This window comes from Callithrix jacchus, chromosome 1 (genome assembly GCF_049354715.1).
Source record: "Callithrix jacchus isolate 240 chromosome 1, calJac240_pri, whole genome shotgun sequence".
Classification (NCBI taxonomy): Eukaryota; Metazoa; Chordata; class Mammalia; order Primates; family Cebidae; genus Callithrix; species Callithrix jacchus.
The window spans coordinates 215340430-215367235 of record NC_133502.1 but is presented as its reverse complement, the minus strand read 5'-3'; the positions used below and the strand labels follow the sequence as shown (position 1 = coordinate 215367235).

Sequence of the window (26806 nt, the reverse complement as noted above, 5' to 3'; positions counted from 1 at the left end):
ACCCCTGACCATGTGCAGGTCTAATGCTGATCACATTTCAATGTGAGATTTGGAGGGGCCAGACATCCAGACTATATCAGATACATTCATGTTGAAGCAGTCCACCTCCAGAACTCTCTTCATCCTGCAGATCTGAAACTCTAGCCCACAAAACACCAACACCCCTCCCCAGCCCTAGTGCTCACCGTGCTTGCTTTCTCTGCATTGGACTCCTCTAGGGAACTCCTATAGGTGGAATCACGCAATTATTTGTTGTGATTGTCTTATTTCACTGAGCGTAATGTCCTCTAGGTTCACCCATGTCGTGGTGTCAGACTTTGCTTTCTTTTGAAGGCTAATATTCCATTGTGTGGATGGACCGCGTGTGTTTATCCTCTCACGTGTTGACGGATGCCTGGGTCATGTCCATCTTTTGGCCTGTGTGAATGGTGCTGTTGTGAACGTAGGTGTGCAAGCATCTGGGTCCCTGCGTTCAATCTTTTGGATGTAGAACCAGAATCGGGCTTGCTGGGCCATGCGGTAAATTCTATTTTTGATTTTTTGAGGACCTGCCATACTGTTTTCAGTGGAACATCTGTTGGTTTGTGAGAAACGCCTGCTGGCCTGACCTCGGCCTTGGAGAATGCAGGTGTTCCCACCAGAGTCCTCACGCTCTGCTCACGTTGCAGAAGGGCCCCCTGGGGAGGCCGGCCGGCCGGAGGACCACCCCGCAGACCACGCGCCCGGGGCCGGGCACCGAGAGGGAGGCTCCGATCAGCAGGCGGAGGCGACACCCTGATGATGCTGGCCAGTTCGCCGTCGCTCTGGTCATCATTTACCGCACCCTGGGGCAGTTCCTGCCCGAGCACTATGACCCAGACCGCCGAAGCCTTCGGTAAGGCCTGAGCATGGGGGCATGGGGACATGGGGAGGGTCCATTTCAGAGGTCCCCAAGGCTTCCACAAGTCAAAATTCTGATCTTGATCAAGCACAGGTCTTCACAGCAGCATTTCACCGGGACCCTGGCCCAGAGACAGAGACCACTGTCCTGTGGTGTCCCTTGGAGGGAGGTTCTGGGTCTGCCACTGGATGCCATCCCCTGGAGCACCATACACCCTTTGCCTGGGCTTATCCCAGTGCTTCTGCCAGAAATGCCCCCTCCCCAGCATACGCCCCATCTTGTGCCCCGAGGGACCCCATGCTGTCCCCACACACCCTACCTGAGGCTGTCGTGGGTGGTGCCTTGCTGCTGGCCCCAGGGCTTTAGGGCTGCTCAGCCCATCCCGGCTGGAAAGGATGGATGTCGGGAAGCAGCTTTGTGGCCCCCTTGGTGGGAGCAGCCCGAGCCTCTGCCCTTCTTCCTCCTGCAGTTTCCCAGACACTTCCCTGACTCGGGGGTCCTCGTGATCATGTGGTTCTCAGTGACCAGGTGATTCACCCCCGGGAGCTGCCACTATTCTGCTGTCTTTGGACATTTAAGCCACCACCTGTTTGTCTGCCGTTAACTGTTTCGGCTGTAATGTCTTCGCACCTGTGCCTTCTGTTTCTTTTTGAATTTCTGACCCGAAGATGACACATCTCCCTGTGGGCTGTGTCAGTGATAAAACCTGCACATTGTGCAGGGGGATGAAGACATTGTGGGGCCTGCGGCTCCGAGCTCTCTGCGTGTGATTCTGTGTACCCTGGAGACACATCTGTGGCATGTCCTCAGGGCGTTTGTATGGGATTTCAGTGAACGTTTCCTAATCGTGTCTGTCCACATGCTCTGGCTTCTTGACCTCAGGCTGCCTCACCGGCCCATCATTAATACCCCGATGGTGAGCACGCTGGTGTACAGTGAGGGGGCTTCGCTCCCAAGACCCCTGGAGAGGCCCGTCCTGGTGGAGTTTGCTTTGCTGGAGACAGAGGAGCGAACCAAGCCCGTCTGCGTATTCTGGAACCACTCCCTGGCATAAGTGCGGCACCAGGAGTCCCACATCCCCATGTGAGGGCTTTGCCAAGGCAGGGAGCACCACAGGGTCGGGGGATCAGTGGCAGAGCATCCCATGAGGATGGTCCCTTGTGGTTTGTGTCTCCCCTTCCAGCCCCTTGTGGGGCAGTCAGCCTCCTGCTCTGCTTCTGTGGGAGCATCAGAACCCCCCAGATGCCCACACACAGACGGACACAGACCCGCACATGGAGACGCAGACATATAAACACACATGCAGGCCCACACACACACATGCAGGCCCACACACAGATGCACACCCACAGGTGAACACACAGATGCGCACACACAAGTGCACACCCACAAGTGCACATACACAGATGCACACCCACAGGTGCACACACAGATGCGTGCACACAGGTGCACACCCATAGGTGCACACACACATGCACACCCACACATGCACACACACATGTGCATGCACACATGCACACCCACACATGCACACACACAGGTGCATACCCACAGATGCACATGTGCAGATACACACAGATGCACACACACAGGTGCACGCAGACCCACATGTGGAGAGGCAGACATGGAGGTGCACAGAGAGATCCCTCAAGGCTGACACCCAGGAAGGGGCTCCTCACCTGCAGGACTCCCAAGATGCAGCAGCCACACTAGTGTATTGGCCAGTTCACTGCTGGATAAGACAGAGACCTGTTCACACATGGGAGGGCAGACCCAGAGATTGGGCCCAGGAGCCCTTCTGCTGACAGTGGGAACCCCTAGCTATGTGTGTGGTCCCCATAACAGACAAGGGCCCCTGATCCTAGTCTTGCCCAAGAGGCCGACACAGCCCAGCTTTGGGGACTGGCTTTACCCCCAAGTGGCCACATCTGGCCACAGTACAGGCCAGAAGCAGCATCAGAGAGCCAGCCAGCAGAGTGGTGAAGGCGGGAGGTGGTGTGCCCGAGTCTGTGTTTCAGTGTGTGTTCCAGTGAGGGAAAGGTGTTTTATAGTTAGAAAAAGCAGAATGATTCTCACCCACACGTGAGAGTGGGTTCAGACTCGCGTGGCTCAGCTCTCCTGGGAGCCGGTGGTGTTTGTGCTTCACTTTGCCTTTTTAGCTGCAGGGTTTATGTGAGGCCTTGACTTCTTTGAGTTGCTCTGTCTTTACCAGGAGCTTGCTTCTACTCTGCTGGTTCGTTTTCACTTTTGCTGTCTCTGTTTAGAAGAAAACACTAGAACTGGGGAGTGGTGGGAGGATGGGAGCACAAGCTGGTGGGGAGACCTGATGTGTCTCCACATACTGGGAGGGAGTGCCAGGAAGGGGAGACACCAAGCAGGACTTGGGGAGTCAGAGCGTGAGCACCCCCAGGCTCAAATCGGCTGAACGTTGTGTATCTGGGGGTGTCTGTGCAGCGGGAACACTCCCCCCTCCCCCCACCACCGTTCTTCTGGGCAGAGTGGAGAGCCATGAGTGGCGGCTGTGGGGGGGTCATGCCATGGTGAGCGAGCTCATGCCAGGAGCCTGTTCAGCCCAGCCTTCTTCTCCTGCTTCTGTGCCTTCCAAGTCCTAGTTAGTGAGCAACCAGCACAGCACCTGGAATGCAATAGGCGCTTGGCTTATAAAGGGGAGACCAAAGGAGCCCCTTTCACCATGAGGGACGTCGGGCCAGCTGTCTGTCCCGGGCCTTCATCTGCACCCTGGCTGTTAGCTCTGGCTCTAATGCCCTGCTCTCTGCTTTATGCTGTACCTGTTATTCCCAGATTGTAAAGTTTATGGCAGAGATATTAATGTTCATGTCCCATTTTATAGGTGAGCAAACTAAGGATCTGAGAGGTGGTGTGATTTTCCCAGAGTCTGGGAGGGCAGGGCCCTGTCTGAAGCTGAGGCACACCTCATAACAGCTTGCTATCTGGGGCTTCCCATCAGGAAAGCCCATCTGGGCAGCTCCCATAAAACATTGTTCAATCTGAAGATGCAAGTGTCAGAGGAAGGCGAGATGTTCTCGTGAAAGCGTCTGTCCTCAGAAGGAGACAGGAGTGCATTGCAGCTCTGTGAACCCCAGTGGGCGGTTCCAGCAGCAGGGCGTGTGGTGGACACGAGACGGCCCCGTTTGAGTTTTGCTGCCAGAGGACACGTAGAACTTGAACTTCAGAGGCTGCTCCTTGGAGGCCCTGACAAGACACAGGAGGGAAGGGAGACTTCCCATGGTCCTGCCTTCATTGGGTGGCTTTTATTTATTTATTTTTCTTTTTGAGACACAGTCTTGCACTGCCGCCCGGGCTGGAGTGCAATGGTGTGATCTCAGCTCACTGCAACCTCTGCCTCCTGCGTTCATGTGATTCTGCTGCCTCAGCCTCCCGAGTAGCTGGGATTACCGGTGCACACTACCACACCCAGCTGATTTTTTGTATTTTTAGTAGACATGGGGTTTCACTACGTTGGCCAGATTGGTCTCAAACTCCTTCCCTCATGATCCACCCACCTTGGCCTCCCAAAGTGCTGGGATTACAGACATGAGCCACCACACCTGGCCACAGGTGTCTTACTTTCGGTGCAGGGGCTGGCGAGGAACATGGTGGTGAGCAGCCTGCGAGGACGCGGGGCTTTCATCATGCACAGTACCTGATGTTTGGTTTGGCCAGCGTGGCCCGTGAGCCCCTAGGGCTGGGCAGAGGCTGCCCCCGACAGGCTCATGGGTGGAGGGAACCATCTCACCCCCGCCCCTTCTCTCTTCTATTCGCAGCATCAGTGGGACGGGAGGGTGGTCTGCCCAGGGATGCGAGCTCCTGTCCAGAAACCGGACGCATGTCACGTGCCAGTGCAGCCACACAGCCAGCTTCGCGGTGCTCATGGACATCTCCAGGCATGAGGTGGGCATCCGCCTGTGGCCGCTGTGCCCACCAGGCCTACCCCCCGAGTCTGCCCCCTCCTCAAATGAAATCTTCCACCGCAAGTGTTTTGAACAAAGCACATCAACCAGTTAAAAACCATTCCAGGACTGGCCAGAGTCCATGAGGATTTCCATAACAAAGCCCCGTGACAAGGGTTTTCAGAGCCCTGCTTATGCTTTATACCCTGGGATGACAGACCCAAAGCTCTCAGAGGAGCTCCCCAATCTGCCCCTCGCTTCAGAGTGGGTCTGCTGGAAGGTGCCGCTGTCCAACTGCTTTAATTGTAAGGGAGGTGACAGCTGCTGGGCACAGTGGGTGCGCTCCCTCGGGGCCACACGCAGGGCCGCAGGACAAAAGGCTGGGCGGCTAATGTTTAGCCTCTGGCATTTTAAGCAGCCTGGGAATGTGAGCCGGCTATTGTCAGCCTGCAGATGAATTGGGGAGTGGCCTGGTTGCTGTCCTGGCCTCCCATTACCCAGACAGGAAGGAGGTGGGAGCCAGCCTGGGCACGGCCTGTGGGGGACTCGGTGTCTAGGAGGCAGAACCAGAGGCCTGGGTGGCCTCCCCTGGCCCCTCCCCAGGGCCGCGCTGTGGCTCAGGCACCCAGACCACCGTCCTTCCCGAGGGCTTTCTGATGTGAAGTGGCCCTGGTTTCTGTCACATTCTTGGAAGGGTGAGTCAGTCCTGAGGCAGGGCTGGAGGAGGGCTGTGGCTTTCTATGCACTGTGCATGAGAAGCTGCCCTGCCTGTGCCCCCGTCTCACAGGCAGAGGGCACTCCCCAGCAGGACCCAGCCTGGAGAGGGCGTCAGTGGTTAGTGGACTTGGTTCATATAAGGGCGGGGTTGGAGGTGTTCTCATGGCCAGGATGCCAGGCGACATGCGGACCAAGGAAGCTGAAATAGAGGCAGAAGAAAGGAGGCTGGAGTGGGAGTCTGAGGTGCCCATGGTCCAGGTGCCCCAAAGCCAGAGTCTCTGAACAGTCCCCGAGCCAGTGGAGGGAGCCTGGGGTATTGCTGCAGGCCCCAGGGACACCCAGGGCCCAGAGCGTTGAAGGAGCCACAGGAGGGGCAGTTCCAGGCCCAGGCCCATGAGCGCTCGGCCTCCCTGGCCCAGCCTGATCTTGGCTTCCTGGCTCAGTCCCATATGGTAAACAACCCCTTCCAGAAGATACCAGAGAACCAGAGCTTGTAAATGCAGAAACGCCCCAGGGGCCTGGGGCCTGGACAGGTGTCCTGGTTTGTAAAAGCACAGAAAACACAGCAACGTGAGCACACGCTGCCGGGCTGCACACTTCAAAGCACCCAAGAGGGCACGTTTTATGCCTTGTGTATTTTAGCACAATTTTTCTTTTCTTTTTTTTTTTCTTGAGACAGAGTTTTGTTCTTGTCGCTAAGGCTGGAGTGCAGTGGCACAACCTCAGGTCACTGCAACCTCCGTCTCCTGGATTCAAGTGATTCTCCTGCCTCAGCCTCCAAAGTAGCTGGGATTACAGGCTCCCACCACCATACCCGGCTAATTGTTGTATTTTTGTAGAGATGGGTTTCACCATGTTGGCCAGGCAGGTCCCGAACTCCTGACCTCAGGTGATCCACCTGCCTAGGCCTCTGAAAGTGCTGGGATTACAGGTGTGAGCCACCATGCCCAGCCTTTTTTGCAGTCAAATGCTCTACCATTGAGCTATGCCCCCAGGCCCCCCATGCCCAGCCTTTTTTATAAAGACATGTTCAATGCCTGTAAGAAATGCATAATAAGGTTGGGTGTGGTGGCTCCAAGCTGTAATCCCAGCACTTTGGGAGGCTGAGGCAGGCAGATCACTAGATCTCACAAGTTTAAGTCTAGCCTGGGAAACATAGTAAAACCCTGGCTCTACCAAAAATACAGAATCTAGCCGGGCATGGTGATGCGTGCCTGTAGTCCCAGCTACTTGGCAGGCTAAGGTAGGAGGATGGCTTGAGCCCAGGAGGCAGAGGCTGCAGTGAGCTGAGATTGTGCCTCTGCACTCCAGCCTGGGCAACAGAGCCAGACCCTGTCTTAAAAAAAAAAAAGTATAGTAACAGATCTGGAAATTTGAAAAGTTTATATAATGAGCTGTGATAGAGACATGTGGAGGGGGCATAGGACATCTGTGTGCTGGTGGTAATGATAGAACACGTCATAGTAAGGGTGAAGCAGGAACAACAGGACGGGTGAGGAGGGTACAGATGCCCGTTGCCATGGCAATTGAAGCATCAAGCCTGCCAGTCCACATAACTGAAACCTGAAGCTCCGCCCATGCTCAGCGAGTTGTTTAGCTTTTCTTCTTTTTATGTGATGGAGTTTTGCTCTTGTTGCCCAGGCTGGAGCGCAGTGGAGTGATCTCAACTCACTGCAACTTCCCCCTCCCAGGTTCAAGCCATTCTCCTGCCTCAGCCTCCCACGTAGCTGGGATCTTAAGCGTGCACCACCACATCTGGCTAATTTTATATTTTTAGTAGAGACAGGGTTTCTCCACGTTGGTCAGGCTGGTCTCGAAGTCCTGACCTCAGGTGATCCGCCAGCCTTGACCTCCCAAAGTGCTGGGATTACAAGCGTGAGCCATTGCACCCAGCCTGTTTAGCTCCTTTAAGCATTGCTTTTCTCACCTGGGAGGAAGATGAGGGTCACATCCGCACTCTCCTCAGAGCTGCCATCTAAGGATGATGTGGAACGTGCTCTCGTGGGTCTGTGAGAATGCCTGCCGCTTAATCAGTGCTCAGTAAAAGGTTTTGCTGAACAAAGAAAATTACATTCATGTCGTATTCCCACAAGTACTCCTTTTCTTTGTAAAGTGAGGGTAAGTCTTTCAGCCAAAAGCGTAAGGCCATGATAGAATTACGAGGAAGTCCAAGAGGTATTGCATGCACCTGTGGAGGAGACACGTTTACCTTCCGCGTACGCAGGAATTGCCTGTGGGGTTTTTAGTTTTTTTTTTTTTTTTTAGATGGAGCCTCCTTCTGTTGCCCAGACTGGAGTGTAGTGGTGCCATCTTGGTTCAATGCAAGCTCTCTGCTTCCTGGGTTTGAGAGATTCTCCTGCCTCAGCCTCTTGGGTAGCTCGGATTACAGGCCCGCCACCACACCCAGCTAACTTTTGTATTTTTAGTGGAGACGGGGTTTCACCATGTTGGCCAGGCTGGTCTCAAACTCCTGACCTCAGGTGATCCACCTGCCTTAGCAGTCCCATGCAAGCACCCTGGCTGGCGTCCTCCTCGCCGCCACCACCTCTGATTCACAGATGGCCAAGAGGAACCTGCCAGGTCACAGGCTGTGGGTGGCGGCGTGGTATTTACCAGCAGGTCCAAGCACTTCACCACCCTCTTTATTGGGAGATGGGGGGGGCCCTTTCTTTTTTTCTTTTGAGATGGAGTCTCTCTCTCTCACCCAGGCTGGAGTGTAGTGGCATGATCTCGGCTCGCTGCAACCTCTGCCTGCCAGTTTCAAGCGATTCTCCTGCCTCAGCTTCCCTAGTAGCTGGGATTACAGCCATGCACCACCATGCCTGGTTAATTTCTGTTTTTCATAGAGACATGGTTTCACCATGTTGGCCAGGATGACCTCAAACTCCTGACCTCAGGTGATCCACCTGCCCTCTCAAAGTGCTGGGATTACAGGTGTGAGCCACCATGCCCGGCCGGGGCCCTTTTCTGAAATTATGTATGGGGAGAGCTGAACCACATTGGATCTTCAGCTGCTGAATTCAGTGACTTTGGGTGCATTTAACCCTTTACCTCAGTCACCATTCACACTGTCAGTAGTTGTACAATGAATGAGCACCTACTGTGTGCCTGGGGCTGGGAACATAGCGGGGAATGGAACGAGCAGTCTGGGTCCCCACCTTCCTGGAGCTGGTGATTCCACAGCTAAGCATCCCTGAGGGGTGTTCCCCATCTTGGGTGACAGCAGAGGCTGCCCTGGAAAGTGGCTGAGATGGCTGAGATGGAAAGCTGGAGAGAGGTCCTCCAGGCAGCGGGCTAGGGAGGTGCAGAGACCAGAGCACACCCAGGGGGTGGCAGCATCCAGTGAGGAGAGCTGAGAACCCTGGCTGGCACAGTCCGGCCGCTGGCATGGAGCCCAGTGAGGCACCGGTGGCCATAGCTGGGAAATCTAGTCTGTGTCCCTGTACTGAGGGTACTAGTCCTGACAGCCCTGTGACTTCACCCTGCCAGTGAGCTCAAGATAGGACCTCGGGCTCCCACCTGTGATCCCAGCACTTTGGGAGTCCGAGGTGGGTGGATCACAAGGTCAGGAGATCAAGATCATCCTGTCTACTAAAATACAAAAAAATTAGCCTGGCATGGTGGCATGTACCTGTAGTCCCAGCTACTGAGGAGGCTGAAGCAGGGGAATTGCTTGAACCCGGGCAGCAGAGGTTGCAGTGAGCTGAGACCACGCCACTGCACTTGAGCTTGGTGACAGAGCAAGACTCTGTCTCAAAAAAAAAAAAAAAAATAGGACCTTGCTCATGACATAGAGCTTAGAAGGTAAAGTGGGGTCAGAGTCAGCCCACGTGTGGAGCTTACAAGAGGTGTAAAGGTTGAGAATGATGAGAAGGGAGATGACAGATAAATACCAGCCGGAGTGAGCCTGGAGCTGTATACCATGAGCAGACTAACTCGGCTTGAGGAGGAACGGTGATATTTAGAGACAGTGCTGCTATAAAAAGGTCCATTCACTGGGAAGATATAAACTTACCATTTTTTTTTTGAGACGGAGTTTTGCTCGTTACCCAGGCTGGAGTGCAATGGTGTGATCTTGGCTCACTGAAACCTCCACCTCCTGGGTTCAGGCAATTCTCCTGCCTCAGCCTCCTGAGTAGCTGGGATTACAGGCACGTGCCACCATGCGCAGCTAATTTTGTATTTTTAGTAGAGATGGGGTTTTGCCATGTCAGTCGGGGTAATCTCAATCTCCCAACCTAAGGTGATCCCCGCCTTGGCCTCCCAAAGTGCTGGAATTACAGGTGTGAGCCACCTCGCCTGGCCAAAAAATAGCATCTCGTGCTGTCTGCTTGAGTTATCTGAAGATGGAAGTTAACTGAAAGGTGCTCCCACCAAGGCCATTCTCCCTCCAACAGGGTGTCTCACTCAGTGGAGACAATGAGCAGATAGCACCTAAATCCCACTGACAAATTAGGTGATAACAAATATTTGCTTTGAGCTTGTCACACTGCGCTCTTCTAAACATGGTTTGAAAGGAAAGGCAGTGAGAAAGCCTTGGAATGTTATCATTTACTACAAGGGAGAGAATACTTTTTTCTTTCAAAAATATCTCTGTGGGTGGCAGTTATTCATTCATTCATTCATTTATTTATTTAAGTTTCACTTGTCACCCAGGCTGGAGTGCAATGTTCACTGACACCTCCCCCTCCCGGGCTCAAGCAATTCTCTTGCCTCAGCCTCCTGAGTAGCTGGAATTACAGGCATCTGCCACGCCTGGCTAATTTACATTTCTAGCAGAGAAGGGGTTTAACCTTGTTGGCCACCAGGCTGGTCATAAACTTTTGATCTCAGATTATTCACCTGCCTCAGCTTCCCAAAGTGCTGGGATTACAGGCCTGAGCCACTGTGCCCCGTCAGATTTTTAAACTATTCTGTGTCAATAGTGCAGATGAACTACCCTTGTGCCCAGGAGAAAGCAGAAGGGCATTCGAACCTCAGGCCACCAAAGCCGACCCCTGAAACGTGAGCCATGGTGAGAAGCACAGAGGCAAAGCCCCTTGCCCAGTGTCACAGGAAGTGGTGGAGCTGGAACCTGACCTAGAAGTGTCTGGTGTATAACAAGCGTGGACAGACTCTGTAGCCTGAAACTCCAATGTTATTGAAGGGAAAGAGAAGCACACAAAGCTCTCCAGTGCCCGGTCTCAGCAGCTCTCCCGTCATTTCCTCCTCCCTGCCCAGGGGCTGAAAGGGCACCTGCTCAGAGGTTGCACAGGTTTCTGTCGGAGGCCTGAACGGTGTCCTGTGTAGCAGCACGAGGTTTCCCTAGCAACCCTACCAGCCAAATGCACACATTCCAGAGAATGCCACAGCCTTCTCCAAGGAAAGCCTCTTCCCTGCAACCAATCACAGGGGCATCTGCCTTCACTGCCCTCCTACTCCCCCCACCTAGCAAGTGGCTGGTTTATGCTCAGGCTCCGTTGAAAGGATGAATGAACAAAAGCTTTGTCAGTCCTATGAAGAGCTTCCAATCCCCACTGGGCATCCGCAGCACCGGGCTGCACCTCCATAGAGCAGGTGTGTTTTCAGAGTAGGAAAGATCCCGCATGTTAGGGTCTGGGCCCATTTTGTGCCTCTATCCCTAATGAAGCTCAGCGTGCTGCACTTAGTAGGTGCTCAGAACTGAAATGAACCAGGGTTTCTTTTTATCCCAGATGGAGTTTTGCTCTCATTGCTCAGGCTGGTTTAATGGCACAATCTTGGCTCACTGCAATTCTCCTGCCTCAGCCTCCCAGTACCTGGGATGACAGGCACCTGCCACCACCACGTCCAGTTTTTTTTTAGACGGAGTCTCGCTCTGTTGCCAGGCTGGAGTACAGTGGCATGATCTTGGTTCACTGCAACTTCCAACTCACTGGTTAGACTGATTCTCCTGCCTCAGCCTCCTGAGTAGCTGGGATTACAGGCACACACCACACCCAGCTAATTTTTGTATTTTTAATAGAAACAGGGTTTCACCATGTCAGCCAGGATGGTCTCAAACTCCTGACCTCAGGTGATCCACCTTTCTAGGCCTCCCAAGGTGCTGGGATTATAGGCGTGAGCCACCACGCCAGCCTGAAACCAAGGTTTCTAAGATACTCTTAGCCTCCTCAGATCTGGCCCGGCCCACCTTTCCACCTTTCCTTTTCTGCACAACTGACCACAGCTAGCCCAGCCTACGCAACAGCCAGTCTGGCTCCCCCACAATGCAGAGCCGGCACAGGCCACAGGAGCCAGGCCCAGTCACATCCGTGGACCCCCTGCCACAGACAAATGCTACACACAGCTGGTAGCACATGGCACTGTTTACTGTGGCGCTCGGTGGAAAACATCTGTAGACCAGCGTACTGCAGTGGTGACCGCTGCCACACATGCTCAGGGACTTTTATTATATAAAACATGGGAGGGCGGGAGTTCCACCCGCTCCTTTGTGACAGCAACTGCGCCCTGAATACAGAGCCTTGTAGGCATATGCAGCTTTCGTATTGCTTCATGATTTGAGTTTGTTTCCTTTTAAAAAAAATGCCTTCTTGCTGCAAGGCTCAATGCAGCATATAGAAAACGGTTAGGAATACAGGTAAATTCGGCAACCAGTGTAGACCAGTGAGGACAAGCTCCTCTCTTCTAAAGAAAGGCAGTGAGAAAGCCTCAGAATTTTATTTATTAAAAGAAAAAAAAGAAAATCTTTTTTTCTGCTTTCAAGAATATCTGTGCAGGTGGTAGATTTTCAACCATGCTGAATCAACTGTGCAGGTAAACTAACCTCGGGCCTGGAGGGAGACGGGATGGGGATGGGAGGCACGTTCACAGCAGTCCCAAGGTCGGGGGAGGTGTGCGGCAGGGTCTGAAAAGGGGAGGCTGCAGTGTCCGCCTGTCCATCTGTCTCAGGCTGAAGGAGAAAAGGCTTATTCAGAGGTTTGGCCTCAGCTCCTTCCGCTTTGCCATCCACCTCCTCGTCCGAGCATTCGTTGGGGCAAACGGCAGGTCCCCACACCTGGGGGCAGAGGCAGAGGCAGAGTCAGTGGGGCCTGGCCAGGGAGGCCACAGCACAGCACACAAATCCCACAGCAAATTTGAGAGGGAAATCAGGCGCCTGGCTGCTCCCACCAAACAGAAGCAAGGCAAAGCCTTGGGAGCCACAGCTCAGCTGGACAGGACCGCTCTCAAAGAAATCTTCCCACAAAATAGTGGTCAGACATCTTCATGCACAACAGCAGCACACAGAGTTCAGGCAAACAGGAACAGTTACAACAGGAAAGGCAGAAAAGTGTAAAATGCCACCTTTTGTTCCAGCTCATAAAAGGTGACACCACAGCGAGTACACAGGTGAACCACAGCGGGTTAACACAGACAGGCACGCACTACCACACGGCAGGAAATTCACATCAGATACTGACTACTGATGCTTAAAAAGAGGCCCGATGAAGGCCACGCATGGTGGTGCTTGCTTGTAGTCCCAGCACTTTGGGAGGCCGAGGCTGTCAGACCACGAGGTCAGGAGTTTGAGACCACCCTGGCCAACACAGTGAACCGCCATCTCTACTAAAAATACAAAAATTAGCCAGGCATGAAGACACGCACCTATAATCGCAGCTACTCGGGAGGCTGAGGCAGAAGAATCGCCTGAACCCAAGAGGCAGAGGTTGTGGTGACACAAGATTATGCCACTGCACTCCAGCCTGGGTAAAAGAGCAAGACTCTGACTCAAATGTATTTTAAACCTACGGTTATTCTTGCTACATGATATGACATATCAGAGCTGTTTTTATGTGTTCATTATTCTTCAATTATTGGTGAGGTGAAAATTTCCAAGTATGTATCCCACACTCTAGGCTGCTTCTCGGAACCATCATGCCGCAGCCCAGAAGGCTGGAGCGTCAGGACGCGGCTGATGCTGGAGTCTGCACTGGGTGAGGCCTTCTGAACTCCCCCATGCCTGGGCCTGCACTTGCCTGTTTGCTTCTGTGTTTCATGTACTCAGCCATGCACCGTTCTGCAAGTTTGCTGTTGGACTATTATTTCCACTCACCTCTGAGCCTGTGTCTCCATTAGTGAGATGGGGCTGAAAGCACCCAGGCTCTTCCCAAGAGGCGCCACCTTGCCAGGTTCCTGCCCCAGCACCCTCGCATGTAGCTGGCTCAGCTGGGCACCGCCCGCCCTTACCCGCCACTTCCACAGCTGCTCGATGGCTTCATCCTGGTTCTTGTTGGCCGAGTCAATCTGCGCCTCCAGGTCAATCTCCAGCTTCAGGGCGGCCACTGCCATGGAGTGCTGCTTCCTCTCGTCCTCCAGCTCTGCCTCCATCTCCCGCACCTGGAGGAAGGAACCCTGACAGCTTGGGAAGCTGGACCCACTCAGAGACCCTGCTCTGGCTCTGAACCCAGGTGCCTCTGCAGGATCTGGGGGGCTTCCAGAAGCCAGGGGGCATTACTGACTTGAAGAACTCTAAGGTGAGTCACTGACCCAAGGGACAGGGGACCGGACGGGAGGGACAGGTGAGGGGAGAAGTGGTCCAGGGCCCTAACACAATCCAGGTGGAAGGAGGAAATGGAAGCCTGGGTGAAGCCAGGGCAACCCTGGCCACCGTGGGGTAGCACACCTGTCTGACCAGCTGCTGCTGCTTCTCCTCACTCTGCTCGTCCCGGCCCAGCAGGTCCCGCTCGAACTGGATCTTCATGGCCTGCAGGTTGACCTCCAGCCGCAGATTGGCGTTTTCAGTGTCCTGCAGCTCATCCTCCAGCTCCTCCAGCTGGGTCTTCAACTCCTCCACCTGCTGCTCCAGAAGCCGCCTGGACTTCAGCTCATGGACCTGAGCCCCAGAGAGCCCAAGTCAGGAGCAAACAGACTGGCAGGGACCTGGGTCTGCTAGACCCGGAACGTGTGTATGCGTTGACCCTCTGTGATGACCCCGCTCGGGCCCCTCCCAAGGCCTGGCTGCCAGGCCCGGCACTCACGCTCTTGCCCTTGGAGCTCATGATGTCCATCTCCACGCGGAACTGCTTGTTGAGCCGCTCCAGCTCCACTTTCTGCTCCATGGCTTCCTTCAGGGCCCGGGCCAGCGACAGCGCCTTGGTCTCCTTCTCTTGGGCCTCGGCCTCAGCCCGGTCACGCTCCTCTGCATACTTGGCAGAGATGGTCTTCTCCCCTGCCAGGAGCTGGGAAAGAGAGGGGCACCATGAGGCTCAGCCCCACAGGCTCCGAGCTACAGCCCCCAGCAGGGCAGAGCAGCTGGGCCCAAGCTAATTTTTGTATCCTTAGTAGAGATGGGGTTTCACCATGTTGGCCAGGCTGCTCTCGAACTCTTGACCTGGTGATCTGCCTGCCTCGGCTTCCCAAAGTTCTGGGCTTATAGGCATGTAAGCCCATGCCCAGTCAAGAGTGCATTCTTTAGAGTATACAGGCCCCACAGTCTCTGCAGAAACTCAACCCCACTACCACAGCGCAACAACCAGAGACGACACAAGAACGACAGTGTGTGTGTGTGTTCAGTGCAGCTTTCTCCCCAAAACGCAGCGAGCTGGACCCGGCCGCCGCAGTTCCATGTTTGATGTCTATCCCACCCCGGTGTTCACATCTCCCTCACCTTCTCTCAGATCTTTTGGAATAAGGAAGCAATATGGATGCACAAATAAATGGTTTAAATGACAGGAAAACCAGTTCATTATAGAAAATCTGAAAACAAACGTGAAAACCCAGAAAGGAAAAGTTCCTCCTCAACCCACTGCATGAAGATACCCTCTTCCGCTGGCCTTCTCCCCAAGCCCCTCAACAAGCCAGAGACTAGGGGTCCTCTAAGTGCTGGCCCCGCACGACCCCTCCCGGGCAAGGTCTCGAGGGAGCCCAGGCTTTCTCTGATGAGGCCCTCGCCTTGGGCTGAGTGCCGGAAGGAGAGAAAATGCAAAGGATGGGTTGGATGGCTACACACCTGGTCAAACTTCTTCAGCTTCTCCTCCAGGTCCACGAGCAGGTCATCATGCTCCTGCTGGGCCTGGCGCTTGGCACGCTCCGCGGCTGCCAGTTCCTGCCACAAAGATCCAGAATGTGACCTCAAGGCAGCCACAGCCCCACAAGACCATCCTTCCCAGCCCTGGGCACCCTCCTCTCAAGCCCTTCCCCAGTCCCACCTCCCCAGAAAGCTCTTCCTCCAGGATTCCTCTAGCTCACAGGGCTAGTGCCCCCCTAAAGTTACAGCTTAAAAGCATTGTATGTTTATAAAACTCAACTACATTTAAGTGCTAGGAATCAAGCCAGGTGCCAGGGTGTGTTGATGACTAACAAGTGTCCTGGCCTAACCAGGGCAGACCACGTGGACAGAGCCGCTCACTGCTGCCCCGGCCCTGTTCTGGGTAGCCAGAGCCCAGAGTCAGCTCCGGAGCCTACAGGCAGGAGATGGCTGCACCCTGGACGCAGTCACACCCGGCAAGTCACTGCAGGGCACCCTCTAGACCCAGGAAACACTTCAGGACTGGCTCAGGTGCAACACGGACAGGGAAGCCATGGGGATGCTGAGACCCTCCCTCACCAGAACATGGTCACGGCAGGAGGTGGTGGCGGCCACGGAGCCTCATCTGATGTGAGGCATTTCACTCACACACAATCTCATCATACCAGGGAGGCCCACTATGTAATGGAACCCTGGGGATCCTTTTGTAATGCGAGAGCTGTCCCCAGCCAATTCCTGGAGCTGAGTCGGACCCTAGCCCTGCCCTCTGCTGAAAGCCCTGTGCTGCCACCTGCTGGCTGCAGGGCAGCAGTGCCGCTCTCCACTGCCACGCCACCCACCTCGTGCAAGTGGATCATCTCGGCCTCCACTCTCTTCAGGTTCCTCTCATTCTCTTTGGCCTGGGCCAGGATCTCTTCGCGAGAAGCGCGGGTGTCGTCCAGCTCACACATGCAGTGTTTAACCTGGGCCTGGGGCAGGGACAGAGGCTTGGCACCCCACCCAGGTCCTTAGCCCTCGGCCCTCCACCCCCACCCTCGAGCGTCATCTCACACACAGGGATGGCTGTGGTCTGCTTGATATTTAACCAACCATGGTGACAGGGAGAAAAAGCAACTGAGGACAAAAATCTGCATCCCACTTCATAACTCACACTTTGACAGTGTTGGTCACTGTGGACGCAAGCCCAGGCTGAGCTTCATTTTCCACTTCTGTCTCCTCTGTGGGCTAGAGACCAGTGCCCACGGTGCACCCCTAATGCGCACCTGCCGCTTGAAACCAGTGCCCAGCCTGGCGGGTGTCCCCACCACAGGCAGGAAAAACCTTTCCTTTTGTTACCCACCTATTTGTTTTAATGCTAAAGATTTTTGTCAAATATTTTTTTCCATTTGCAGATAACTCCAAAAACAGATTCCCCAAGGCAAAGTGCATGACTGGGTGTGTGCAGCCAGTCCACAGCAGCAGAACATGCCAACAGCAGAGTATCTGTGCCCCACAACGTTGCCCACAGTTAGCTTTTACAGATTTTTTTTTTGCCCAGGCACAGCAGCTCACGCCTGTAATCCCAGCACTATGGGAGGCCAAGGCTGTCAGATCATGAGGTCAGGAGTTTGAGACCACCCTGGCCAACACAGTGAACCGCCATCTCTACTAAAAATACGAAAATTAGCCAGGCATGAGAACACACACCTATAATCCCAGCTACTTGGGAGGCTGAGGCAGGAGAATCGCCTGAACCCAAGAGGCAGAGGTTGTGGTGACACAAGATTACGCCACTGCACTTCGGCCTGGGCAAAAGAGCAAGACACTGACTCAAATATATTTTAAACCTACAGTTATTCTTGCTACATGATATGACATATCAGAGCTGTTTTTATGTGTTCATTATTCTTCAATTATTGGTGAGGTGAAAATTTCCAAGTATGTATCCCACACTCTAGGCTGCTTCTCGGAACCATCACGCCGGAGCCCAGAAGGCTGGAGCATCAGGACGCGGCTGATGCTGGAGTCTGCACTGGGTGAGGCCTTCTGAACTCCCCCATGCCTGGGCCTGCACTTGCCTGTTTGCTTCTGTTTCATGTACTCAGCCATGCACCGTTCTGCAAGTTTGCTGTTGGACTATTGTTTCCACTCACCTCTGAGCCTGTGTCTCCATTAGTGAGATGAGGCTGGAGGCACCCAGGACCTTCCCAAGAGGCGCCACCTTGCCAGGTTCCTGCCCCAGCACCCTCGCATGTAGCTGGCTCAGCTGGGCACCGCCCGCCCTTACCCGCCACTTCCGCAGCTGCTCGATGGCTTCATCCCGGTTCTTGTTGGCTGAGTCAATGTGCGCCTCCAGGTTCTTCCGGGCGGCCACTGCCATGGAGTGCTGCTTCCTCTCGTCCTCCAGCTCTGCCTCCATCTCCCGCACCTGGAGGAAGGAACACCGACAGCTTGGGAAGCTGGACCCACTCAGAGACCCTGCTCTGGCTCTGAACCCAGGTGCCTCTGCAGGATCTGCGGGGCCTCCGGAAGCCAGTGGGCATTACTGACTTGAAGAACTCTAAGAAGGTGAGTCGCTGACCCGAGGGACAGGGGACCGGACAGGAGGGACAGGGGAGGGGAGGCATGGTCCAGGGCCCTAACAATCCAGGTGGAAGGAGGAAATGGAAGCCTGGGTGAAGCCAGGGCAACCCTGGCCACCGTGGGGTAGCAGGAGCCCACGCACACCTGTCTGACCAGCTGCTGCTGCTTCTCCTCACTCTGCTCGTCCCGGCCCTGCAGGTCCCGCTCGAACTGGATCTTCATGGCCTGCAGGCTGACCTCCAGCCGCAGATTGGCGTTTTCAGTGTCCTGCAGCTCATCCTCCAGCTCCTCCAGCTGGGTCTTCAACTCCTCCACCTGCTGCTCCAGAAGCCGCCTGGACTTCAGCTCATGGACCTGAGCCCCAGAGATCCCAAGTCAGGAGCAAAGAGACTGGCAGGGACCTGGGTCTGCTAGACCCGGAATGTGTGTATGCGTTGACCCTCTGTGATGACCCCGCTCGGGCCCCTCCCAAGGCCTGGCTGCCAGGCCCAGCACTCACGCTCTTGCCCTTGGAGCTCATGATGTCCTCCATCTCCACGCGGAACTGCTTGTTGAGCCGCTCCGGCTCCACTTTCTGCTCCATGGCTTCCTTCAGGGCCCGGGCCAGCGACAGCGCCTTGGTCTCCTTCTCTCGGGCCTCGGCCTCAGCCCGGTCACGCTCCTCTGCATACTTGGCAGAGATGGTCTTCTCCTCTGCCAGGAGCTGGGAAAGAGAGGGGCACCATGAGGCTCAGCCCCACAGGCTCCGAGCTACAGCCCCCAGCAGGGCAGAGCAGCTGGGCCCAAGCTAATTTTTGTATTCTTAGTAGAGATGGGGTTTCACCATGTTGGCCAGGCTGCTCTCGAACTCTTGACCTGGTGATCTGCCTGCCTCGGCTTCCCAAAGTTCTGGGCTTATAGGCATATAAGCCCATGCCCAGTCAAGAGTGCATTCTTTAGAGTATACAGGCCCCACAGTCTCTGCAGAAACTCAACCCCACTACCACAGCGCAACAACCAGAGACGACACAAGAACGACAGTGTGTGTGTGTGTTCAGTGCAGCTTTCTCCCCAAAACGCAGCGAGCTGGACCCGGCCGCCGCAGTTCCATGTTTGATGTCTATCCCGCCCTGGTGTTCACATCTCCCTCACCTTCTCTCAGATCTTTTGGAATAAGGAAGCAATATGGATGCACAAATAAATGGTTTAAATGACAGGAAAACCAGTTCATTATAGAAAATCTGAAAACAAACGTGAAAACCCAGAAAGGAAAAGTTCCTCCTCAACCCACTGCATGAAGATACCCTCTTCCGCTGGCCTTCTCCCCAAGCCCCTCAACAAGCCAGAGACTAGGGGTCCTCTAAGTGCTGGCCCCGCACGACCCCTCCCGGGCAAGGTCTCGAGGGAGCCCAGGCTTTCTCTGATGAGGCCCTCGCCTTGGGCTGAGTGCCGGAAGGAGAGAAAATGCAAAGGATGGGGTGGATGGCTACACACCTGGTCAAACTTCTTCAGCTTCTCCTCCAGGTCCACGAGCAGGTCATCACGCTCCTGCTGGGCCTGGCGCTTGGCACGCTCCGCGGCTGCCAGTTCCTGCCACAAAGATCCAGAATGTGACCTCAAGCCCTTCGCCAGCCCCACCTCCCCAGAAAGCTCTTCCTCCAGGATTCCTCTAGCTCACAGGGCTAGTGCCCCCCTAAAGTTACAGCTTAAAAGCATTGTATGTTTATAAAACTCAACTACATTTAAGTGCTAGGAATCAAGCCAGGTGCCAGGGTGTGTTGATGACTAAGAAGTGTCCTGGCCTAACCAGGGCAGACCACGTGGACAGAGCCGCTCACTGCTGCCCCGGCCCTGTTCTGGGTAGCCAGAGCCCGGAGTCAGCTCCGGAGCCTGCAGGCAGGAGATGGCTGCACGCTGGATGCAGTCACACCCGGCAAGTCACACTGCAGGGCAGCCTCTAGACCCAGGAAACACTTCAGGACTGGCTCAGGTGCAACACGGACAGGGCAGCCATGGGGATGCTGAGACCCTCCCTCACCAGAACATGGTCACGGCAGGAGGTGGTGGCGGCCACGGAGCCTCATCTGATGTGAGGCATTTCACTCACACACAATCTCACCATACCAGGAAGGCCCACTATGTAACGGAACCCTGGGGGGAATCCTTTTGTAACAGGAGAGCTGTCCCCAGCCAATTCCTGGAGCTGAGTTAGACCCTAGCCCCAACCCACCTCGTGCAAGTGGATCATCTCCACCTCCACGCTCTTCAGGTTCCTCTCATTCTCTTTGGCCTGGGCCAGGATCTCTTCGCGAGAGGCGCGGGTGTCGTCCAGCTCACGCATGCAGTGTTTAACCTGGGTCTGGGGCAGGGACAGAGGCTTGGCACCCACCCAGGTCCTTGGCCCTTGGCCCTCCACCCCCACCCTCGAGCGTCATCTCACACACAGGGATGGCTGTGCTCTGCTTGATATTTAACCAACCATGGTGACAAGGAGAAAAAGCAACTGAGGACAAAAATCTGTGTCCCACTTCATAACTCACACTTTGACAGTGCTGGTCACTGGACGCAAGCCCAGGCTGAGCTTCATTTTCCACTTCTGTCCCCTCTGTGGGCCGGGGACCAGTGCCCACGGTGCCACCCCTAATGCGCACCTGCCACTTGAAACCAGTGCTCAGCCTGGCAGGTGTCCCCACCACAGGCAGGAAACACCTTTCCTTTTGTTACCAACCTCCTATTTATTTTAATGCTAAAGATTTTTGTCAAATACTTTTTTTCCATTTGCAGATAACTCCAAAAACAGATTCCCCAAGGCAAAGCGCATGACTGGGTGTGTGCAGCCAGTCCACAGCAGCAGAACATGCCAACAGCAGAGTATCTGTGCCCCATGTTGCCCACAGTTAGCTTTTACAGATTTTCTTTTGCCCAGGCACAGCACTGTAATCCCAGCACTATGGGAGGCCGAGGCTGTCAGAACATGAGGTCAGCAGTTTGAGACCACCCTGGCCAACACAGTGAACCGCCATCTCTACTAAAAATACGAAAATTAGCCAGGCATGGGGACACGCACCTATAATCCCAGCTACTCGGGAGGCTGAGGCAGGAGAATCACCTGAACCCAAGAGGCAGAGGTTGTGGTGACACAAGATTGCGCCACTGCACTCCCGCCTGGGTAAAAGAGCAAGACTCTGGCTCAAATGTATTTTAAACCTACGGTTATTCTTGCTACATGATATGACATATCAGAGCTGTTTTTATGTGTTCGTTATTCTTCAATTATTGGTGAGGTGAAAATTTCCAAGTATGTATCCCACACTCTAGGCTGCTTCTTGGAACCATCACGCCGGAGCCCAGAAGGCTGGAGCATCAGGACGCGGCTGATGCTGGAGTCTGCACTGGGTGAGGCCTTCTGAACTCCCCCATGCCTGGGCCTGCACTTGCCTGTTTGCTTCTGTGTTTCATGTACTCAGCCATGCACCGTTCTGCAAGTTTGCTGTTGGACTATTGTTTCCACTCACCTCTGAGCCTGTGTCTCCATTAGTGAGATGGGGCTGGAAGCACCCAGGACCTTCCCAAGAGGTGCCACCCTGCCAGGTTCCCTACCCAGCGCCCTCATATGTAGCTGGCTCAGCTGGGCACCGCCCGCCCTTACCCGCCACTTCCACAGCTGCTTGATGGCTTCATCCCGGTTCTTGTTGGCCGAGTCAATCTGCGCCTCCAGGTCGATCTCCAGCTTCTTCCAGGCGGCCACTGCCATGGAGTGCTGCTTCCTCTCGTCCTCCAGCTCTGCCTCCATCTCCCGCACCTGGAGGAAGGAACACCGACAGCTTGGGAAGCTGGACCCACTCAGAGACCCTGATCTGGCTCTGAACCCAGGTGCCTCTGCAGGATCTGCGGGGCCTCCGGAAGCCAGTGGACATTACTGACTCGAAGAACTCTAAGAAGGTGAGTCGCTGACCCGAGGGACAGGGGACTGGACAGGAGGGACAGGGGAGGGGAGGCGTGGTCCAGGGCCCTAACACAATCCAGGTGGAAGGAGGAAATGGAAGCCTGGGTGAAGCCAGGGCAACCCTGGCCACCGTGGGGTAGCAGGAGCCCACGCACACCTGTCTGACCAGCTGCTGCTGCTTCTCCTCACTCTGCTCGAACTGGATCTTCATGGCCTGCAGGTTGACCTCCAGCCGCAGATTGGCGTTTTCAGTGTCCTGCAGCTCATCCTCCAGCTCCTCCAGAAGCCGCCTGGACTTCAGCTCATGGACCTGAGCCCCAGAGAGCCCAAGTCAGGAGCAAACAGACTGGCAGGGACCTGGGTCTGCTAGACCTCGTACATGTGTATGCGTTGACCCTCTGTGATGACCCCGCTCGGGCCCCTCCCAAGGCCTGGCTGCCAGGCCCGGCACTCACGCTCTTGCCCTTGGAGCTCATGATGTCCTCCATCTCCACGCGGAACTGCTTGTTGAGCCGCTCCGGCTCCACTTTCTGCTCCATGGCTTCCTTCAGGGCCCCGGCCAGCAACAGCGCCTTGGTCTCCTCTCGGGCCTCGGCCTCAGCCCAGTCACGCTCCTCTGCATACTTGGCAGAGATGGTCTTCTCCTCTGCCAGGAGCTGGGAAAGAGAGGGGCACCATGAGGCTCAGCCCCACAGGCTCCGAGCTACAGCCCCCAGCAGGGCAGAGCAGCTGGGCCCAAGCTAATTTTTGTATTCTTAGTAGAGATGGGGTTTCACCATGTTGGCCAGGCTGCTCTCGAACTCTTGACCTGGTGATCCGCCCGCCTCGGCTTCCCAAAGTTCTGGGCTTATAGGCATATAAGCCCATGCCCAGTCAAGAGTGCATTCTTTATAGAGTATACAGGCCCCACAGTCTCTGCAGAAACTCAACCGCACTACCACAGCGCAACAACCAGAGATGACACAAGAATGATTGTGTGTGTGTGTGTGTGTGTTCGGTCCAGCTTTCTCCCCAAAACGCAGCGAGCTGGACCCAGCCGCTGCAGTTCCATGTTCGATGTCTATCCCGCCCCGGTGTTCACATCTCCCTCAGCTTCTCTCAGATCTTTTGGAATAAGGAAGCAATATGGATGCACAAATAAATGGTTTAAATGACGGGAAAACCAGTTCATTATAGAAAATCTGAAAACAAACGTGAAAACCCAGAAAGGAAAAGTTCCTCCTCAACCCACTGCATGAAGACACCCTCTTCCGCTGGCCTTCTCCCCAAGCCCCTCAACAAGCCAGAGACTAGGGGTCCTCTAAGTGCTGGCCCCGCACTACCCCTCCCGGGCAAGGTCTCGAGGGAGCCCAGGCTTTCTCTGATGAGGCCCTCGCCTTGGGCTGAGTGCCGGAAGGAGAGAAAATGCAAAGGATGGGGTGGATGGCTACACACCTGGTCAAACTTCTTCTGCTTCTCCTCCAGGTGGCACACCATCTGGCGCTGGTTGTCCAGGTCCACAAGCAGGTCATCCAGCTCCTGCTGCCGCCATGTCTCTGTATTCTCCACCTTGTCCTTGTGCCGCTGGCTCGGGCCCTCCAGGTCCTTCCGGAGCTGCCTCTTCACCTCCTCTGCGGTTTCCAGGCACCGCAAGTGTGCGGCCACCTGGGCAGGAGCAAGGAATAAGCAGATGCCCGAGATGGCACCTGCTCAGGTGACACACCTGTCCCTGGGGCAGCTAAGAGCCTGCCTGCCACACTGTGAAAGGGGCACCAGGGATCTGCCCAGTTATGAAACTGCCTCCCCCAGTCACTTCCCTCTCCATGGGGGCAAGACAAATGGAGTTTCTGCAGAAAGGCATCCATCTAGTGTGTGAAGCTGCGGGGAGGCTGACTCCTAGGCCCGCTGAGGGGATTCCAAGCCCTCATCCACCCCCAGAGAGCAAGGCCAGTGCCCTGTGGGGGTGTACATGGGGTCCCCATCACTCAGCCCTTGCATCTGCAGATAAACCTGCAACCACATGCGCTCGAAGGCGACTCCTACCCTGACTTTGGAATGAACTCCCCGCCCATCCGGAGGTGGTTCAGGCCTTCTGGCCCGCCACGTGGAGGCCTAAAATAGGATCTACGACAGGGACCCTGACATTAGTCTACGGACCCCTTGACATTCTATAGAGAGGACTAGGGACTCCTTCTCATGACAATGTTTTAACAGGCATGAAATAAACATAAGGAATCACCCAGGCAACCAGTATAGAGAAATGCAGTTGCCATCACTCAGGAAGCCACGTGACCCCAGGTAGCACATCAGATAGCAAACTCAGTGCAGGCCTGGCAATCACGAGGCCAAGGAGCTCAGCCATGACCCTAACAGGGTAACTGGCCATTTCTCCAGGTGACAAGGGCACAGGGACCGCCAGCACCATGGCCTGTGGCTATGTTCATAATGGAAGCAGTGCTACATTGTAGCTAGACTGGTGAACATAAAGTGTAAAATAGCAGTGAAAATAGTGGTGTCCCCATCTAAGTCCACAGACCCCTGGATTCCTCTCTTATGGACTCAGGCTAAGAGCACTGATGTGGGACAGCAGGGGGGAGGGGGGGGCTTCCCTGGAAAAAAGGGCAATAGGCTGGCCCGGCGGCAGGCTGTCCTGCAGTGCCCAGGCCAGCAGCTCTCCAGCCTGCAGCATCTGGCCAGTTCCCTGGGCCTCCAAACCTGGGCGTGGAGGGTGGCAACCTGCTTCTCAAGGTTGTGCGTGGCCTCCTTCTCCTTCTCCAGCTGTTCCCAGAAGGAATTCTTCTCATCCTCCACCTGCTTGAGGTTGGTGCTCAGGCCCAGCTTCTGCCGGTTCTCCTCCTGCAGCAGCTCCTAATCCCGGGATGAGATAAATGTGGGTGCTCAGGAGAGTAGTTTCTGAACCCCAGGGACCCCACACCCTGGAGAAGAGGGAGGAGCCGGTCCTGCTGATTCATGGGATGACCACGTAAGGACCTGGTGGGAGTTGGGAGAACGCAGAGACCGCCCCCCCAGGATGAAAAGGAGCATGGGCAATCTGACGGGCTCTAGAGCTAATAGGCAGAGGGGCCTTCCAGGAGGAGTCCACCTTCCGGGAACCTGGTTTTTCATGGGATATTGAGCAAGTCCATGTTGGCTGCCAAATACAAAATTATTTTTCAGGAAGAAAATGTTGCTACTGAGAAATAGGCTCACTACTAGCTTGTCAGTGATGTCACCTTTGGACCGACATCATCAATCAGGCCTCAGTTGGTCATAAGCTCCAGTGACTGGTAGCTGGAGTCCATGACAGCTGAGGACTGATTCACAATGGCAGTCAAAAATGATACTCACTTGACATTCTAGAAGCCCCAGAAAAAGACATTTCTCTTCAAGACAAAGAAATGCATCTTACTATCTCAGGTGACGTCTCCTCCGCAATCCTCGCAGTCCTACCGTCCTCCTGGTCTTGAACGGGATCTAGGAGGACACAGAGAGACAGTCAGTGCACTGGTGCTGTGAGGAATCCCACAAGGAGGCTTGGGGGACATGGACTGAAGCTGCAGTGTATGGAGCTGGGCTGCTGACAAGCATGAACTGAGCTGCTGCTGGACCACTCTCCTTGGTGTTGAAGGAAGGCAAAGGAGAGGGGCAGAAAGAAACCAAAGAGCCTTGGGCTTTCTAGCTACAGCAACCTCATCACTGTGAAATAGTCTGAGAACCGGTTAATACAGAAAGGCACTGCATGGCTCAGCGAGAGCATCTCATCAGACCTGCTGCCCACATGAAGGTCTAGATGAATCCCAACATTTTATGAAACATTACAGGATTATTTAACTTCTGTGGATCTGCATATCCTGATACTACAATTATCTATCCTGTTGTATTTTTAAAATTGTAGTAAAGCACACATATTTATTATTTTAGTTATTAACTGTGCATTTTAATGATATATTCGATGAGTAACATTCATGATGCTGTGTCAATAATGAGAAACATCTAAATTCATAATCTAGCTTCCACCTTCGGCAATGAAAGAAAAACAGCAGTGTAATGTCAAATAGAGGAAAAATACATAATGATTGCAGAAATTAAAGGAATAAAAAACAGGAAATCAGAGAAATCAACAAAACCAAAAACCAGTTATTTGAAAAGATCAAAAACATTGATAAACCTCTACCTTGTCTAACCACAATGGAAAAGAAGGAAGTCACGATGTACCAATAATATCAGTTGAAGACGAGTGGAATCAAAAATAATAATAAAGGAATATTGTGAACACATCTGTGCTCACACTTGGATACATTATATGAAATGAGCTAATTTTCTGGATCTGTTTCAGAAGGTTAAAAGTCTTCTCAAGATAAATGAATCATCTGAATAGGCCTATATTTATTTTAGAAATTGAATCAATAATTAGTATCTTCTCAAAAAAAAAACACAAAAAACTACCTTCAGATGAATTCACCGGTAAATTCTACCAAAATTCTCACAAAGAAAGGTAGTCTTACCATACAAGCAAGTAACCATAATTTTAGCATTGCCTTAGTTACATTGTAAAAATTATGTTTCCAAACGAGACACAAGAAGGTTTATACCTGCTGTATTCATAATTGCCCAAACGGAAAACAAACGTCTAAATATTCTAGAAGTCCTTTACTATCAAAAGTGAACCAAGCCTGGGCAACATGGTGAAATCCTGTCTCTAACATTAAAAAAAAAATAGCTTAATATAAAGCATGTGCATTACAGCCAACTGCTTGGGAGGCTGAGGTAGAAGGATCAGCTGAACATGGGGAGGTCAAGATTGCAATGAGCTGTGATTGCACCAATGCACTCCAGGGTGACAAAATGAGACTTTCTCACAAAAATAA

General features: G+C 53.9%; 2 protein-coding genes and 1 long non-coding RNA gene across 12 annotated transcripts in view; 2 read left to right on the top strand and 1 right to left on the bottom strand.

Moving 5' to 3' along the window:
• The window catches only part of LOC103790981 (cadherin EGF LAG seven-pass G-type receptor 1), a 34719-nt gene extending 19545 nt beyond the window's left edge, over nt 1–15174 (top strand). The window contains exons 10-12 of the mRNA XM_078343855.1: nt 669–874; nt 4666–4792; nt 13362–15174. The gene's annotated coding sequence lies outside the window, so the exon portion shown is untranslated. The remainder of the gene's footprint in view (nt 1–668; nt 875–4665; nt 4793–13361) is intronic.
• Nucleotides 12152–26806, bottom strand: part of LOC100412610 (uncharacterized) — a 39807-nt gene continuing 25152 nt past the window's right edge. For all 10 annotated transcript variants that reach the window (XM_078343747.1, XM_078343752.1, XM_078343764.1 and 7 more), the window contains 17 exons: nt 25348–25412; nt 24654–24806; nt 23394–23603; nt 22415–22615; nt 22117–22269; nt 21663–21815; nt 20244–20372; nt 19508–19603; nt 18534–18737; nt 18179–18388; nt 17739–17879; nt 16312–16440; nt 15455–15550; nt 14484–14684; nt 14129–14338; nt 13693–13842; nt 12152–12523 (listed from right to left, as the gene is read on the bottom strand). In XM_078343747.1, the coding sequence (XP_078199873.1) occupies nt 12257–12523; nt 13693–13842; nt 14129–14338; nt 14484–14684; nt 15455–15550; nt 16312–16440; nt 17739–17879; nt 18179–18388; nt 18534–18737; nt 19508–19603; nt 20244–20372; nt 21663–21815; nt 22117–22269; nt 22415–22615; nt 23394–23435 (2382 nt within the window). In that variant the 5' untranslated portion in view covers nt 23436–23603; nt 24654–24806; nt 25348–25412 and the 3' untranslated portion in view covers nt 12152–12256. The remainder of the gene's footprint in view (nt 12524–13692; nt 13843–14128; nt 14339–14483; nt 14685–15454; nt 15551–16311; nt 16441–17738; nt 17880–18178; nt 18389–18533; nt 18738–19507; nt 19604–20243; nt 20373–21662; nt 21816–22116; nt 22270–22414; nt 22616–23393; nt 23604–24653; nt 24807–25347; nt 25413–26806) is intronic.
• LOC144578457 (uncharacterized) lies at nt 17859–19227 on the top strand. The gene is made up of 2 exons (XR_013524285.1): nt 17859–18019; nt 18233–19227. It is a non-coding gene; the product is annotated as an uncharacterized LOC144578457 (long non-coding RNA).